The sequence below is a fragment of the Echinops telfairi genome, unplaced genomic scaffold (assembly GCF_000313985.2).
Source record: "Echinops telfairi isolate 266 unplaced genomic scaffold, ASM31398v2 ScPeMD7_7458;HRSCAF=8496, whole genome shotgun sequence".
NCBI lineage: Eukaryota > Metazoa > Chordata > Mammalia > Afrosoricida > Tenrecidae > Echinops > Echinops telfairi.
Genome location: NW_022111358.1, coordinates 43,952,715 through 43,968,496, shown reverse-complemented (window position 1 = coordinate 43,968,496; position 15,782 = coordinate 43,952,715). Strand labels below are relative to the sequence as shown.

Here is a 15,782-nt window from a genome sequence, read left to right as displayed (position 1 = left end):
GGCTCCCGGCCCAGAGTGGGACGGGAGGGTGCCCGGAGGAGTGGGAGACGACGGTCTGGGGTCTGTCTGATTGTCAGCCAGGCGAGAGAAGCATTTTCCGTCTTGACTTTCGTTCCTTCTTTTTGTCCATCAGCGAGCCCTCCGCCCGCCCCTCCAGCCTCAGGATTCCTCCCAGTCCCCTCTCTGGTCTTCTTGCTTTCATGCAAACTGAAGCCCTTCCGGTTTCAACTGCTGGCAGCCTGTGTCCCCCTCTGTGTTGGCAGTAAGAGGTGGCATCATTGTCCCCTCTCACTCCCTCAGGGGTCCGATGGAGGCCCTGGGTCGGACAGGTCCCTGCAGAGTCTCTCTCTGGGGTGGGAGGGGATGAGCAGAGGCCCCCGGTGGTCAGGGCAGGGTAGGGCACCATGGGAGACAGGTGGGTCTAGGATCTAGTCTCACTTTGCTGCCCCTGGGCTGGGGGACCATGAGCTGCGTACGGGGCTGAGGCAAGGACCCACAAAATGGGGTGGGGATGCTCCCCACAGCCCCGAAGGTCCAATGAGAGGCTGACACCCCAGGGTGCACTCCAAGTGTTTGGCTCAGGACCCAGGGGAGGTTTCCTGCGTCTTCCCCCAAGCAGTGACAGCCCCGCCCCCACGCCTTTCCCCACCACCCTCTTCCCAGACCCCAACCCCTGCCAGACCTCCCTGCCCCCACCAGTTTCCTGCCCAGCCAGAGCTCAGTGGAAACCTGCAGGCTGCCAGGTCACAGGGTCATGAAGCCTGGCCCTGGTTCACGGAGAGTTGTTCATGGGTGATAGAGCCACAGGGCGGGTGGCCACCTAACCTTCGCTGACCCTGAGCCCCGGGGCTGCCCCAATGCTAAGTCCCTAATGCCTTGACACCCAGCCACCCTGACCACAGGGTGGGGTCCGTAGGGCTTCCGCTGCCCTGGGTGAGTGAGGCTCAGAGCTGAAGGCCAGGGGCAGGGACAGGCCTGGAAGTACCTCTCCCACTTCTAAAGCAGATCAGACCGTGGGCCCAGAAGCTGCAGACCCCTCAGGCAGGTCCACACTCAGGGCCTCAGCCTGCTTCTTCCATCATCCCTTACGCTGCCCTCCCCCCACACCTCCTCCACCCTTGTCCCATCCCCAACCCAGTCCCACTGCCCACTACCAGCAGGTCAGTTCCGACTCACAGCAACCCTGTAGGACAGAAAGAGTCGGCTGCCCCATGGGGTTTCCAAGACTTTCACATCTGCCTCCCTCCGAGCGGCTGGCGAGTTCAAACCACCGACCTTTCTATCCGTCAGCAGCTGCGTGCTTTACCCAAGGCCCCTAATTGGGAGTCCATCTGGCTGTGTTTGCTACTTAGTGCTGTCAACTAGCTCGAGACAAGGAGCCCTGGCGGCCTAGTGGGGTATCTGCTGGTGGGCAGTTCAAACCCACGAGCCGCTTCGCAGGAGAAAGGCAGGGCATTCTGCTCCCGTGAAGAGCTAGGGCCTTGGAAACCCACCGGAGCAGCTCTGGCCTGTCCCAGAGGGTCGCTGGGAGTCAGCACTGACTCGGGGGCAGTGAGTTCCGTTTTCTCTTTGTCATTGTTGTGAGAGCAGTGATACTCATAATCATCTTGCTTTGCATACCGACACCATCATCATCGTCTTCGTTATTTGTCCTTGTTCCAGTTTTGAAAGTCGAGAGTCTGACATCAGGGGGTGGTACCTCTTGGACGCTCTGGGGGAGAGTTGAGGGCTCAATTCTCTGTGAGTCCGACGGCTCACCTCAAGCCCAGCAGTTCGAACCCACTGGGGGCTCCTTTGATGAGAGAGACTTCCGCTCCCAGAACGATGTGCAGCCTCGGAAACACGGGGACACGCCTGCTCTGCCCGCGGGGCTGTTGTGTGTCAGAACGGGGAGTTCAGTATTCAGGGAGGGGGAGCCATAGCCTTGTCTGTTCAAGGTCCCCGAGGCCACCCCCATTCCCTGGCTTGCAGCTGCACCCATGCTTCCATCCTGGGCACCCATCATCACAGCCCCTTCCTGGTCTCTGGCCCGCGGCCTCCTTCCTTTAAGGAGCCTAGTGCTTACCTTGGGTGCCCCTGGGTCTTCCAGGCTCGACTCCTTAGCTCCTTCACTTACTCACGCCTGTACCCCCTGTTAGCACGGGCAGTGATGGGGTCCCAGGCTGCAGGCATCTTTGGGGACCCCATTGGGTTTGCTCCATGCCATTTCATTCACTCCCCCAGGAACTGTTGTCTGAGCGCCCACCACGGTTCCAGGCCGGGGGGGTGGGGTGGGGGGTGGGAACCCCTGGCCGTTTCTTCCGCCAAGGGCCATCTGGATATTTATAACCTCATTCTCAGGCCTTCGTGTTTAAACATTTAATTAATTATCTCACCCCTAATGAGATGGCCATGGAACCCAGGGTCTACACATTGGGCTGCTCGCTCAGGTCAGCAGCTCAGAACCACCAGCCACTCCACGAAGGAAGACAGGGCTCTCTGCGCCCATCAAGAGTGGCGATCTCCCCCTGTCCTGTTGGGCAGCGCGCTTGGTTCTCTTGGTTCCTGGGTGGTTTCGCTGTGTCCTGTCGGGCCGGGATGAGTCGGAGCTGACTCCATGATGGTGGGTCTGGTTTTGTTCATGTGATGGCTGCAACCCCTTCTCTGGGTGATGCGTGGATGATTCACGGCCTTATAGAGGCCCGCGGGCTGGACATGGCCCACCCCTGCTCTAGGCCGATGGGTGCCCGGGGCGGCAGAATGTGTCAGACCCAGGCTCAGGACACGTGGGGACGTGCAAATAAATGGGACATGAAGGTCCATTTGGATCCACGGCAACCCTTGGGGAGACATCTCAGGCAGCAAGGAGGCTCCTTCTGGCTGGGGGGTGGGGTGGGGGTGGGGGCGAAGCTACTGAGCTTTGATGGAGCTGGAGGAAGGCTGGGTGCTGCCATTCCTTGGAAAAGGGGGTCTTTGAGGAGCCCCAGTACCCTGCTGCAGGTGCCCCACATACGGGCAAGTCCTGGCTGCCACCCACCCACCCCTGGAAGTCCCAGAGCCTGAGAACGAGTATTGAAGGCATGGAGCATGGCAGGGCAGGCCCACCACTGCCAGCCCACCAGCGCCTCTGTTCTGCAGGGTCCATCGTCAAAGTCATGGGGACCCCTGGGTTATGATCCCTCCAGCCTGCGGTGCTGCGGGTCCTCTCACTTCCAAGGCCACCGTGCCCTTTCCTGTCCACCCTCTGTGCAGGGACAAGCCAGGGCCCTCCCCCACCTCCCGAGGATACTGAGAACAGTGGCCACCTCTCCTCGCCCCCATCTACTCTCAGCCCAGCCCTCCTCCCACCGGCCCCCCTTCCCCAGGGCTCCATCAGCGGGAGCTGCGTGTGCGTGTGAGTGTGCATGTCACACTCCAAGATGTGGGAGGAGAATGCAGCGTGGGGGGACGGAAGCAGCCTAAAATAGCAGGGCCGATTCAGGGCTCCGGAACTGCGCTGTCTGGTCTCAGCACGGGCCGTCCTCTTGGTGTCCTCCCTGGTGTTGGCCCTGACATCCGCGGGCTCCGGATACTTCCATTGAGCTCCTCGCTGTGCCCCCGCCACCTCCTCTGGCACCCAGGACTCTTAGAGTCCCAGTGACAACCCCACTCAGAACCCTTTAGCTCTGCCTCCACCCCACCACCACCCAAGTCTGCCCTTCCACCGTCTGCAGACCCACCAGAGGCTTCTCCTGAGTAATGGGGCCCCTCCTTGGCAAGCTCCTCTTACCAGGGTGGTCCCAGCTCAGCAGCAGTGTCCTTCTGGGGGCCCAGTTCTGACTCCCTCCGGCACCAACAGTCTGTGTCGAAGGGGACGGGGACAGATGCTCAAAACTGCCTGTTCTCAGCACAGACCCCAGAGCAGGCCTTTAGGTACAAATCCAGAAGAGGTTCATCTTCTCTATGGGAGCCCTGGTAACACAGTGGGTTAGGTGCTGGTCTAAGAGCCACAAAGCCAGTGGTTCGAAACCACTAGCTGCTCCTCAGGACAAAGACGAGGCTTTCTACTCCCGTAGAGTCACCGTCTTGGAAACTCACATGCGGCAGTTCTGCCCTGTCCCAAAGGGTCTCTAGGAGTCAGAATGGACTGAGTGGAAGTGAGATTTGGTTTTGTGACTAGACTCTCCCAATGGACGGGGCACTGATTAGTCAACATGGGTAAGTGGGTAAGTAACTCACCCTCAACCTCTCCAAGCCTCAGCGTTCTCCTCCACAAACTGAGACTTCTGCTAGCACTGCCTCCAGGGGGACTGCAGGGTGAAACAGGCTGGTATATGGCTCTCTGCTTCCATAAAGAGTTACAGCCCCTGAAACCCACAGGGGCAGTCCTTCTCTGTCCTCCAGGGTCACTGCCAGTCAGCATGGACTTGGTGGCAGGGAGTGAGGCGCATGATAGGCATGTAAACCCCTTAGAATGGGGGCGTGTTCGTCTGGGTACTTTAGAGAAACAAATCCACAGAAACTCATGTATAAGAGAGAGTTTTATATAAAGGTTAAGTGCACATCCAGAAAACATCCCAACCCAGCGCTGCCCAAGTCCACAAGTCCAACATTAACCCATATGTCCAACACCCATCCACAAATTCCTCCTCCATCTCACAAAACACACACTAAGACACCGAGTGCAGGAGGAAAGCCGAGTCAGTGAATGTGTAAACATCTCAGGGCTGGCAGGGGTCTCCACACGGCTGCTCCAGTACCCAGGGCTGCATCGGGGTAGGTCCATGCGGCTTCTCCTCAGGGATGTCTTGCAGGAAGTGAGCCTTGCCAGCTATAGCAGGGAACTGGCTAAGGCAGCTGCACCCTGGTCCAACCATCAGAAAGCAAGAGACCCGAGAACTAGAAAGATGAGGCTCACTGAGCCATGTATCCCTCCGCCCTTCAATTAACCCCACATGTGTCTATTGGCCAGGTTGGCACAATAAACTAATTACCTCAGGGGGATAGTTCTTTGCCAGGGTCATTATTGTGTTCCTTGTGTCGTGCATTCGTGATTTTATGATAACCTGTGACTACATCATTATCTTCACACACCCACTGGGAGCGTAGCGACATGCTGAAGTTCCAAAGGCTGGGTCCTGATGGGAAAACGGGCGTCGCTGGCATTGTGTGAGGACGGAGGATGACGACATCATGACGTAGTCAACAAACCCGTGACAGTTCTGGCCCCGCCAAGTGGACGCGTGGCTTGAGTGTCTGGGCTCACTAGCCTGCCTCCCAACTCAGCATCTGTTACTGAGTGTGCAGTGAGTGTGCTCTGTGTGTGTGGGCGAGTGTGTGTCTATGTGCACTGCGTGTGTGTTGTGGTGGTGTGTGTGGGTGGGTGGGTGTGCGCGTGCACACGCCTGGTCCCTCCCTCCGGCACACACCTAAGGAGGAGACAAAGCACCCATGTCTGTGTCCTGAGTCAGGGGACATCTGAGGGGCCTGAGCAGGGCGGACCTGGGTGGATGTGCATGAGCCCTGGGTCCCTTGGATGGAAGTGTCTGTGGCACATGTGCACTCAGGGATTTTATGTGCACGAGCACACATGTGTACACATGTGTGTTTGAATGGGTGTGTGTGCTCACATGTATGTCTGTGCATAAATGTGAATACAAGTGTGTGTGTGACGGGGCGAGCATGCGAGTACACCATTGGTCTGTGTGCATGTGTACATGAGTGTTACACACATATGTGTATATTTTTATATCAGTATGTGCATGTGTGGACATGTGTCTGCATGACTGTGTGTATGTGAGTGTGCCAGCAGTGTGCATGTGACTGTGCTTATGTGTGCACACATGTGCTGGAATCTGCATGCATATGTGTCCGTGTGTAAGAGTGTGCTTACTGGTAGGCGCAGGTATGGGTGTGTGCATGTGCACAGGTGTGTTTTGGTGCAGTGTGCACACACATGGACAGGTATGTTCAAGTGCGTGTACATGTGTAGCATGCGTGTGTGCACGCATATGCACCCTTCCTCCGGGTGAGCACGGCACGCATCTCCCCAGCGCCTGATTTATTAACGAGGACAATACAAGGAGAGCGCGCCTATTATTTCTCGTGTCCGCATCAGCTGCTGACAGCTTCATGGAATTGAAATATCTTATTTAATGTGAGTAAGAATCATTTTAAATATCAGCTGTGACACTCAAGGACTTGATCCAAAAAGGGCACTGTGCTTCCCCCGCGCTGGGGAAGCTGCCACATTTGTTAGACAGTCATTTTCTCCCCTGCTCGTGCATCTCTTGTCTCTGAAGTCCAATTATCTGTCTCAGCTCCTCCCCGGGCCGTCTTCACCATGTGCCCTGCACCCTGGCCCGTCTTCACTGGGGCAGCAGGTGGGCTGAGCTACCTGGACCTTCTGGGAAACAGTGGGACAGCCCGTGACGAATGGGGACTCTTGTGGGACCTTCCTGGGCCCCCTCTTTTCTGCCCCACCCCTATGGCCCTCCCGGGGCTGGCACTCCCTTTGACCTTCTACCTCGGAGAGCACCAGGCGTCCTCCTGCAAAGAGAGCCCGGGCCACTCAGGCTGTCAGGAGAGCGGAGGGAGCTCTTGTGTGGCTGTGACGACACACCCAAGGTGCACCTCTCCATGCACAATGCAGAGTGGAGAGAGCCGTGAGGAGGGAGGCCCTGCTTCCTGTCTACAAAGGGGGTGGGGACTGTTCATTTGCAGTGGCTGGTATTTGCATAAAGGGACTCGGAAATGCTACCCAGGAAACTCAGTGTGGCCTCCTCAGAAGGGGGGTGCAGAAGACAGAGCAGTGGGGGAGATGAGGGTGAAGGTCTTCCCTGTGCACCTTTTCTTCTCTGGTTTTGGGTTCATGTGAATATCTTGTTCATGATAGATAGATATGGTCAATAGATGACAGGTGGATAGGCATGATTAATAATTGATAAATATATGTGCTTAACAGGTGATGGATAGTTGATTGATGGATATGGTTACTAGCTGATTGGCAGATTGATAGAGTGGTTGATAGATTGACAGATAGGATTAATAGATGATAGGATTCGCAGATGATGGATGGATGGATATAAGAATAGGTCAGTAGGTGGATGGATAGATAGGTAGATAGATACATAGGGTTCCCAGATGATGGATGGATGGATAGAAGAATAGGTCAGTAGGTGGATGGATAGATAGGTAGATAGATACATAGCGTTCCCAGATGATGGATGGATGGATAGAAGAGTAGGTCAGTAGGTGGATGGATAGATAGGTAGATAGATAAGTTACAGAGGATTAGCAGATGATGAATGGATAGATGAGTAGGTGGGTAGGTGGATATAGATACATGGATGGATAGATAGATGATAGATAGATAGATAGATAGATAGATAGATAGATAGATAGATAGATAGATAGATAGATAGATAGATAGATAGATGGGTAGAAATAGATGATAGCTAACTAGAAGACAGGTAGGTTGGTAGGTAGATAGGTGAACAGGTGGATAGAAATAGATGATAGCTAGCTATCTACATGACAGAGATATAGATATGGTTGATAGATCAAAAGAGATGGATAGCTAGATGACAAGTTGGTCAATTGGTAGATGGTAGATCGATAGATGATCGATAGATGGTGGATGGATGAAGAGATGGGCAGGTAGGCGGGTGAAGGTGGGTCAATCTACATGTTCACCAGCCTCTGAAGACACAGCCCCTGTGACTCTTCTCTCCTGGCTGGAGACCGAGGTTGTAAGTCAGGCAGGAAGGGGCTGACACTGGCCCACCTCCCGGTAAGCTCAGGTGTCTCCCCTGAGACCACAGCAGAGGTGGCCAGAGGTTGGGAACCCTGCCCTGGGGAGGAGGGTGACAATGTGCCGCAGACCGAGAGGAGTGGCTGGTCAGCCACTCTTCTCCGCACACCGTTGACATCCGCAAACAAATTCAACCCAAGGAGCCCCGGGCCTTCCCGTATGCGATCATGCATGCTTAGGTTTTACGCGCGCTACACGTGCCCTTGTTTTATTGTGACCGCAAAAGCAGTTATGTGTGGGATAAAGGAAGTCCGCGGTACAGAGAGACATCACACCCAGGAGGGAAGGTTGTTCCCCCTCCCATCCCGAGACTTCTCCCCACAGGTAGATAACCCAAGAAGGGGAATCCATCAGGAACAAACTCTGGGATCTGTACCTCTGCACAGATGTGTACACATTGTGTGTTGGGGCGTGGGAGGGGGGGCTCCATTTCAGTTTAGCTAAACAGGATCGCACTGTTCATTCTTTCACCTTGTTAACTTGGGGGGGGAACCTGGGGAGAAGAGTGGCTGACCAGCCCAAATTCTCTTTACCGGGCTGGTCATCAGGCTTCTAAGCCTGACACTGAACGTTCGCAGCTTGTATGCGCAAAAAAGCGACTCCGTGTTGCCAGGCGGCTGAATCGGTGTCCACAGCAGCGCTTCTCAGACGCAGAGACCAGGAAGAAAGGCCGGGCAGTCTACTTCTGAAATGTGGCCAATGAAAGCCCTTGGATCACCAACTGCCCAATAGTAGGGATGTAGCGGGGCTGGGCTATGGGTCGCCATGGTAACCGCAGCAACAGCTAGACTGCGTTCTCATCCTTGACCCTGGTGTTGTTCAGCCTTGCCTCCCTCCTGTTTGCATTCCCTGCACGTGTGGGCACGCGCATATAACATGTGCGCACACGCACGCTCCAGCTCGGATGCCCTGTTTCCACTCAGGTCTCTCCCACCAGCCTTTGCAGGTGTCCCTAGCGGCTACCGTGGCCACGCCATCGTTCATCGGTCCCCTCCGTTCTGGATGGACACTGTGTTTGCTTGCTCCGTCGTTGTCTGTCTGCGTATTTCTGCGGACGAGCAAGGCGCCGGCCCCTGCTGACCCCGCAGGTGTTCTGTTACATTTTTCAAGCCCAGCCAAAAGGCCAGCTCCCAGGAGGGTCCCCTCAGGGTCCAAGGTCTCGCATATTTTAACCATAGCAGGTTCTGTCCTCAACACTGGACCCAGGGATGCCCCACCCCACACAGACCCCCGGAGTGCACTGTCCCACACCCCCTGGCTCTTGCCCACCCTGGCCCATCACCCCCACGGACGAGTCTCCTACAGTCTGGTGTGTGACTATTACATCCATGGTGCTGCTTGGTTTGGAACTTCCTTCCCTGTGACAGCGGCAGGGATGGAGGACCCTGAAGCAAGGTAGGCACGAGCCTGATTGTGCTTACTTAACTAATCCGCAGTGCACTGTTTCGCCAGGCTTTCGCAGCAGATTAGAAATCAACGCAGCTGAGCCCATAGGAGCCTTGTTTACCGTCAGCGGGAGCATGCCGGGATTACTGCCTAATCCGCCCTGGCTGGGGGGTGGAGAGTCCCCTGGGAGCCGACTGCCCGGTTCTTTAGCTCCACTCTTTATACCAGAGTCCCTTGCCTCTAGCCCATTTCTCTCGCTGGTCCGCACCCCGATTTTGAGACCCAAACTGTTTCCACAAAGCTCCTGGGCGGTGGCGGCAGAGGCTGATGGCAACTGGCCTCAGGATGGAGCGAGAGTGAGGGAAGTTTCCAGAGGCTGCTAGCCGGCTGTACCCCCATCTCCACTCTGCATGGACGCTCTGGACAGATAAGAGCTACAGCCGGTGCAGCAGAGATAAGGGGCTTGGGCAGCCAGGGGATTCTGGGAAATGCTGTGCAAACACAATGCCGGAGAGACAGTGAGCCCCTCTGGGGTCCGGTGTCAGGGCTGAACTGCCTGTCAGAAAGGCATGGGGGGAGATGGTTGGTCAAGTGAAGCTGCCTCCTCGTCTCCCAGACAGGGACTCTCAGCAAAGTACCCAGGTCACGGGGCTAGAACCAAGCAGACGCCTGGGACCCCTCTGTCTCAGAAGAGAGATGCTCTGCTCAGCATTCTCCATGGCCATCCTGCTCAATTTTTGAAAAATCGAGGAGCTGCTAGTGTTTTGTCTGGGGGAGCCCTGGTGGCACGGCGGGTGGCACGTCAGGCTGCTCACCGCCAGGCCAGAAGTTCAAAGCCACCCAGCCGCTCCACGGGAACAAGATGAGGCTTCCCTCTCCCATAGAGCTGGTCTCCAAAACTCCCAGGGGCAGTTCTCCTGAGACTGAATGGGCTCAGTGATAGTGCGTGCGTGCATGCGTGTCTTGTGAATTGGGCGAAAGTTTCCTGAGTAGATGAGACTTCCCTTCCACAGCAAAGACACGTTTTATTCCCGGCCGTTCGTGGCAGCTCCCCCATGTGGCAGCCCTCATCCATCCCACTCCTCCCTGTGTTTCCGGCCTCCATCCCTCCTTCTTTCCCAAGACCGCTGGACTTGGCCTGGCGTCAGCACTGTCCTTTGGGTCTTCAGGTGTGTGTGCCTGCTCGTGGCATCGTTCCCCCTCATGGGCCTGTCTATTGTTCGGCTGAAGACCAATCCCTGGGGTGGGCGCATTCCCAATCCCGAAGGGTGATGTATTAGTCTAGGTACTTTGGAGAAACAAATCCACAGCAACTCATGTATGCGAGTTTTATGTAAAGAAAATGTGCATCACGAAAACATCCCAACCCAATGCTGCCCCAGCCCACAAGTCCAACATTAACCCATCAACCCAACACCAGTCCACAAAGTCCTCCACCTCACAACACAGAGGCAATGATGCCGACTGCAGGAGGAAAGCTGAGTCAGTGAATGAACAAGCATCTCAGCACTAGCAGGGGTCTCCACACGGCTGCTCCAGCACCCAGGGCTGCATCGGGATACGTCCATGTAGCTTCTCCTTGGGGATGCCTTGTAGGAAGTCAATCTTGCAAGCTGAAGCAGGGAACTGCTAAGGCAGCTGCACCCAGTGCAACCATCACAAAACAAGAGACCCGAGAACTAGAAAGGCGAGGCTCACCGCCCATTTATCCCTCCGCCTTTCAATTAGCCCCACATGTGATTATCGGCCAGGCTGGCACAATTAACTAACTCAGGTGACAAAGGACCATGATCTCAAGGGTTCCACTGGTCTCTTGCCACGAAGCCTCGTCTCTCGTATGGGTTGGGAGTCTCGTTCCACGTTTTTCTCCCCCTCTATCCAGGGCCTTCTAATGGGGTCCCTTTCAGAGATGGGGAAGCCGGTAGCAGTGGCCAGACACCACGTAGTTCCTCTGGTGTCGGAGTTGTGGACTCTGAGGTCCCCGTGGTCCGGGAGTGTGTGGCACTAGTTGTTTCCAAGCGTCTTTGTCTTCCTAGAGCCACGGGGTGGGCTCGAACCGATAACCTGCTGCAGTTGTTGCTTAGTGCTGTTGAGACCGATCTGACGCACGGTGACCGTGGGTGGGCACAGCACAGTGGAACCCCACCCAGTCCTGTGCCAGCCTCACCTGGTTCGTGTTTGAGCCTGTGGTTACAGCCACTGTGTCCGTCCATCTTGCTGAGGGGCTTCCTCTTTGCTGCTGTCTCTCTACTTTACCACGCAGGATGTCCCTTGCCAGGAGTCCCTGCTAACGTGTCCACAGTGACTGAGAGGAAGTCGCACTATCCTAGCTTCTAAGGAGCCCGTCTGGCTGTCCTTCCTCGGAGACAGGTGTGTTTCTTCTTCCGGCACTCCGTGGGACTTCCAATATTCTCCGCCAACAACATAATTCAAATAGATCGATTCTTCTCCAGCCTCCCCTATTCCTTTCCCAACGTTCACAAGCATAGGAGGAGATGGCACCTTTCTCCTCAAAGGAAGACCCTTGCTCTTCGACACTTTAAAGGGGTCTTGTGAGGGGATTTGCCCAATGCCATACACCCCTTGCTTTCTTGGCAGCTGCGTCCATGCGGGCCGACTGCCAATCCAAGTACAATGAAATCCTTGACCTCTGTCGTCTTTGCTCCATCCGCCATGACGTCACCTCCTGGTCTGGTTGCGAGGGTCTGGGTCTTCTTCACACTGATCTGTGATCCGCCACAAAGGCGGCAGCCCTCGAGCTCCTCTCCTCCCACTTTCAACAAGCAAGGTCGTCCCTCTGCCTCTCGAAGGTTCTCAGTCAGCCTTCTCCGAGCCTGATGCCCAGTCTGTCCCCTAGAATCCGGCTTCTTGGGTGACTCGCCCAGCATACAGATTGAATCAGTATGGTGAAAGGGCATGCCCCTGACACACCCCTTTCCTGCTCGGAAACCAGGCAGTGTTTCCAGAACAAGGGGCCGGCACATGGCCGGTTGATTGCTGAGCACACGTTGCCTTGTTGTCTGGGTCCTCCGAGGGCCACCGTGGAGTTGGTGTGCTGACTCATTCGAAGACCCCCAAATGGGGATCTCCTGTCCCCCTACAATGAGAACAGAGAGGGTGGCTAGCAGGCTGCTCATAAGCTTACGTTTCAAGTGAGTTAAAATCACCCGATGCTGAGACCGGGTTTTCCTTTGAGTGATCTCAAAAAGAAATGTGCTTTTTTTTAAGTGACACGCTGACCATGTCTATTTCTGTGTCCCTCCCCGGCCCTCCCCACCCCATCCCATCCCTTCCCTTTTGGAGGTTGGTTAGTTTGAATGATCTGACTGGGGAAAATGAAAACGTGGCGTCTCGTGTCAATCCACGGTGGGTGCTGGCGGTGGTGGTTGATGTTTTCCTGGTCCGTGGTCTCCGGGAGTCTGGGAACCGTGCTGTGAAAGGAAGGGACGTAGGGAAAACACTCAACGCAGCGGCCGAGGCAGAGACGGTGCCTGGACGCGGACGCTCTCTTGATCGGGATGAAGATGCTGATGGCGGTGGGGTAGGATGGCCGTGGTGACGAGGGTCCTGGCACAGGGATGATGTTCGTGAGGGTGGGCCAGGTGGCAGCCCCTCTGCCAGAAATGGTATTTTAAAACCTGGCAAGACCAGGGACGTCAGTGGCTCGCTCTCTCCCAGGCGGGGTACACCAACCAAGGTGCAAGTACCCGTCAGCTAGTCCACTGAGTCAGCCAGCCTAGGACACTGGGGAATCTAGGAGGACCACCCTGGGGTCCTTTGTCCCTCTGAAGGCCCTGCTGGACCCCTGACCGGGGAGGGGAAAAGGGGTCACATCGGCATGCCAGGGAGACAGGCCCCTGGTCCCCAGCCCCTTCTATGCCGAAGAGCACCATGCAGAGAACACTGATGAGCTGCTAGCCGAAAGGTCACTGGTTCAAACCCACCCTTTGGCCTCGTTGGGAGAAGGACCTGGTGAGATGACAGCCTGAGACACCCAGCAGGGCAGCTCTCCTGGGTCACATGGGGTCGCTGTGAGTCAGAATCGACAACAGCTCGGCACACCGCAGCCACAGCAGTGTCCTGACCTGGTCCTGATGTCAGAGGCCCCTCTCCTGACCCTGCAGGGCCCCCCCCCCAGCCCCTGCCCTGCCTCCAGCATCCCTGTTCTGCTCTCCAGCTGCCTGCTCCCCCACCCCTCCTACCCCTCTGCTGCTCCCTTGGTGCTTCGGGAACCACTTCCAAGCCCTGTGTCCTGACCCGAGAGCCCACACCCACAGCCAGTCCACACTCCAGGCCCCGCAAGCTCCACCTGTTCCTATCACGGGAGGGTGACAGGCTGTCTGAAATGCAGAGGAGGGGCAGATGCTGAGCATTTGGGGAACCACATCAACATCCAATGTCCCTGCCTATGTCACCTCCATCCATCTCAATTAATACAGCAAAAAGCCCGTGCCCGGTCACAATCAGCCATGTGGCCCCACGATTCTCAGTGGTGTGAATCTTGGGCAGGGAGGACAGCAGTGTCCAGCAGACCAGACAGGTCCCAGGGAGGCCTGATCACTGGGAGGGTCAAGGGCTCGCCCACTGCCTTCCCCTCCCAGGGCAGCTGAGCCCAGGCCAGGCCTTGTGGCCTCTGGGAGCAAGCCTTCCATTGAAAGGGGCCTTTGTGACAAGCCAGGATGAACTCCCAACTAGGGGGAAGGGTGGGATGAAATATAAACACACGTGGCTTATATTCATAGTAAGTGAACTGATTTTTATTAACTGCTGTGCCTGTATAAAACGCTGACATTTACAGGAACCCTGGGGCCGCCTCCAGCCACCTAAATAATGTGGAGAGAAGCACCCGCCAAATAGCATGTGTAGGTAGCAGGGGATCTCTGTGCCTAAGTGTTTCTCAAAAGGGATGGTTACCCTCTTTTTCCATTCAAGGAATGCCTTGTGTTCCTGGGATCCGGGCTGTGGAGTTTTAATTGGGAGCCAATCAAGATTCTAGGTGATCAATAGGGGCCACGCTAGAGTGAGACTGGCATCTCTTCTGTTGAACTGACTTTGCTACCGAACCAAACTCACTGCCATCGAGTCCACACCGACTCACAGCGACCCTGCAGGACAGGGTGGCACTGCCCCTATGGGTTTCCGGGACGGTCACTCTTTATGAGAGTAGAAAGCCCTCTTTCTCCCACTGAGCGGCTGGTGGTTTCCAACTGCCAACCTCTCAGATTACAAACGGGTGACCACTACACCACTGTAACCTATGAATTCTAAAACAAGACACCCGTATGGGACAATTAGCCCTTTGGTGTGCCCAGGGAGTGGTTAAGGTTAAAATCTCTGGATCCCAGAAGAGAAACGTGTAAAAAATGTTATCTGTCAAAGGTTCCCAGGACTTTTTCAAAAGGTTTGATTCATTGTGTGTTAAAGATCTTTAGTCAGCAAAGGCATAGTTCCTACCAACAAAATAAGCATGGAGGTGAGACCTAACAGTTGACTTTTGATTTGAAATATTTCATTTGTTCCTATGAACCTTGTCAATAGAAATACCAAATCAATGATGTTCTTAAAACACACACACACACACACACACACACACAGAGAAATGGTCTTTCTGATGCTCTGTAGCATAACCCGCTGGCCTTCCTCCCGGAAGCGGTGATGAGAGGACCTGTGCCCACCTTTGTCCCTGCTCACGGGCTGTGTCCTCTGCCCCCAGGTACATGATCAGCAGCCTGGACCGCACCCACGCCGGCTTCTACCGTTGCATCGTGCGGAACCGAATGGGCGCGCTACTGCAGCGGCAGACGGAGGTGCAAGTGGCCTGTGAGTACCAGGGTGCCAGCAGGGCGGGCGGGTCTGCAGGCTCCCAGCCATCACCACCCCGGGGCCCCGCATGCCAGGACCAGCAGCCAAGTCCTTCCCCTGTCATCCCAACCCGGAGCCATCTAAGGTCACAGCCCCTTTGAGTGACCCAGGTACCCCCTGGGTCTGTGCTCGGTGTTCTTTACATGAGAGCAGTCCCTTTGTCTCTTAAAGGTGTCAACCTCCTTCCGGCATCCTGCCCTCATCCGGGGGGTTCTTCCTAAAGCTGGCTTGAGTCTCTCTTGCTGCATGCAATACTCTGCCTGGCAACTTCCTGGGGCCCCCATGTCCCCAATGGTCCATCCTCCAGCCAACAGGGCCCTGGAGCAACTGCATCAAGGGGGCCACGGTTTTCCTGGGGTGCTGGGAGACAGAGAGGGAAGGTGATGAGTAGGGGTCCCCATAGAGGCAGGGGGACTGAAATCAAGTGGTAAACCATTGCCAAGTCTGTGGGGTTAACAGCCTCTCCCCAACACCCCCACAAGACTCCCGGTGGAGGAAGGGGTGGGCCGCATCAGAGATTCTCCATAGTGTTACAGGGCCTAGACCCCCGGCCACCAGTCAGCAAATACCCCCTTCCTGGCCTGCTGCTCCCATCCTAAAATACCTCCTGGGTCCAGAAATGGGACTTCTCTTGAGTGGTCCCTTTGTGGGGTTCAACGAGGGGCGTGCTAGGATTCCGTGGTGGGCCTGAGAGTGGGGCAGGCCTTCGTGAACCCTGGAATTTCCAAACCCTGGGGCCCCTTCTTCCAGAGCCCATGCCCTC

The 15,782-nt window shown here is 55.8% G+C and overlaps 1 protein-coding gene across 1 annotated transcript in view; it reads left to right on the top strand.

Annotated features, from left to right (window-relative positions):
- SDK2 (sidekick cell adhesion molecule 2) overlaps positions 1-15,782 on the top strand; it is a 291,898-nt gene that overhangs the window by 144,068 nt on the left and 132,048 nt on the right. Inside the window, exon 3 of the mRNA XM_030888129.2 lies at positions 14,871-14,977. Within this exon, the coding sequence (XP_030743989.2) occupies positions 14,871-14,977 (107 nt within the window). The remainder of the gene's footprint in view (positions 1-14,870; positions 14,978-15,782) is intronic.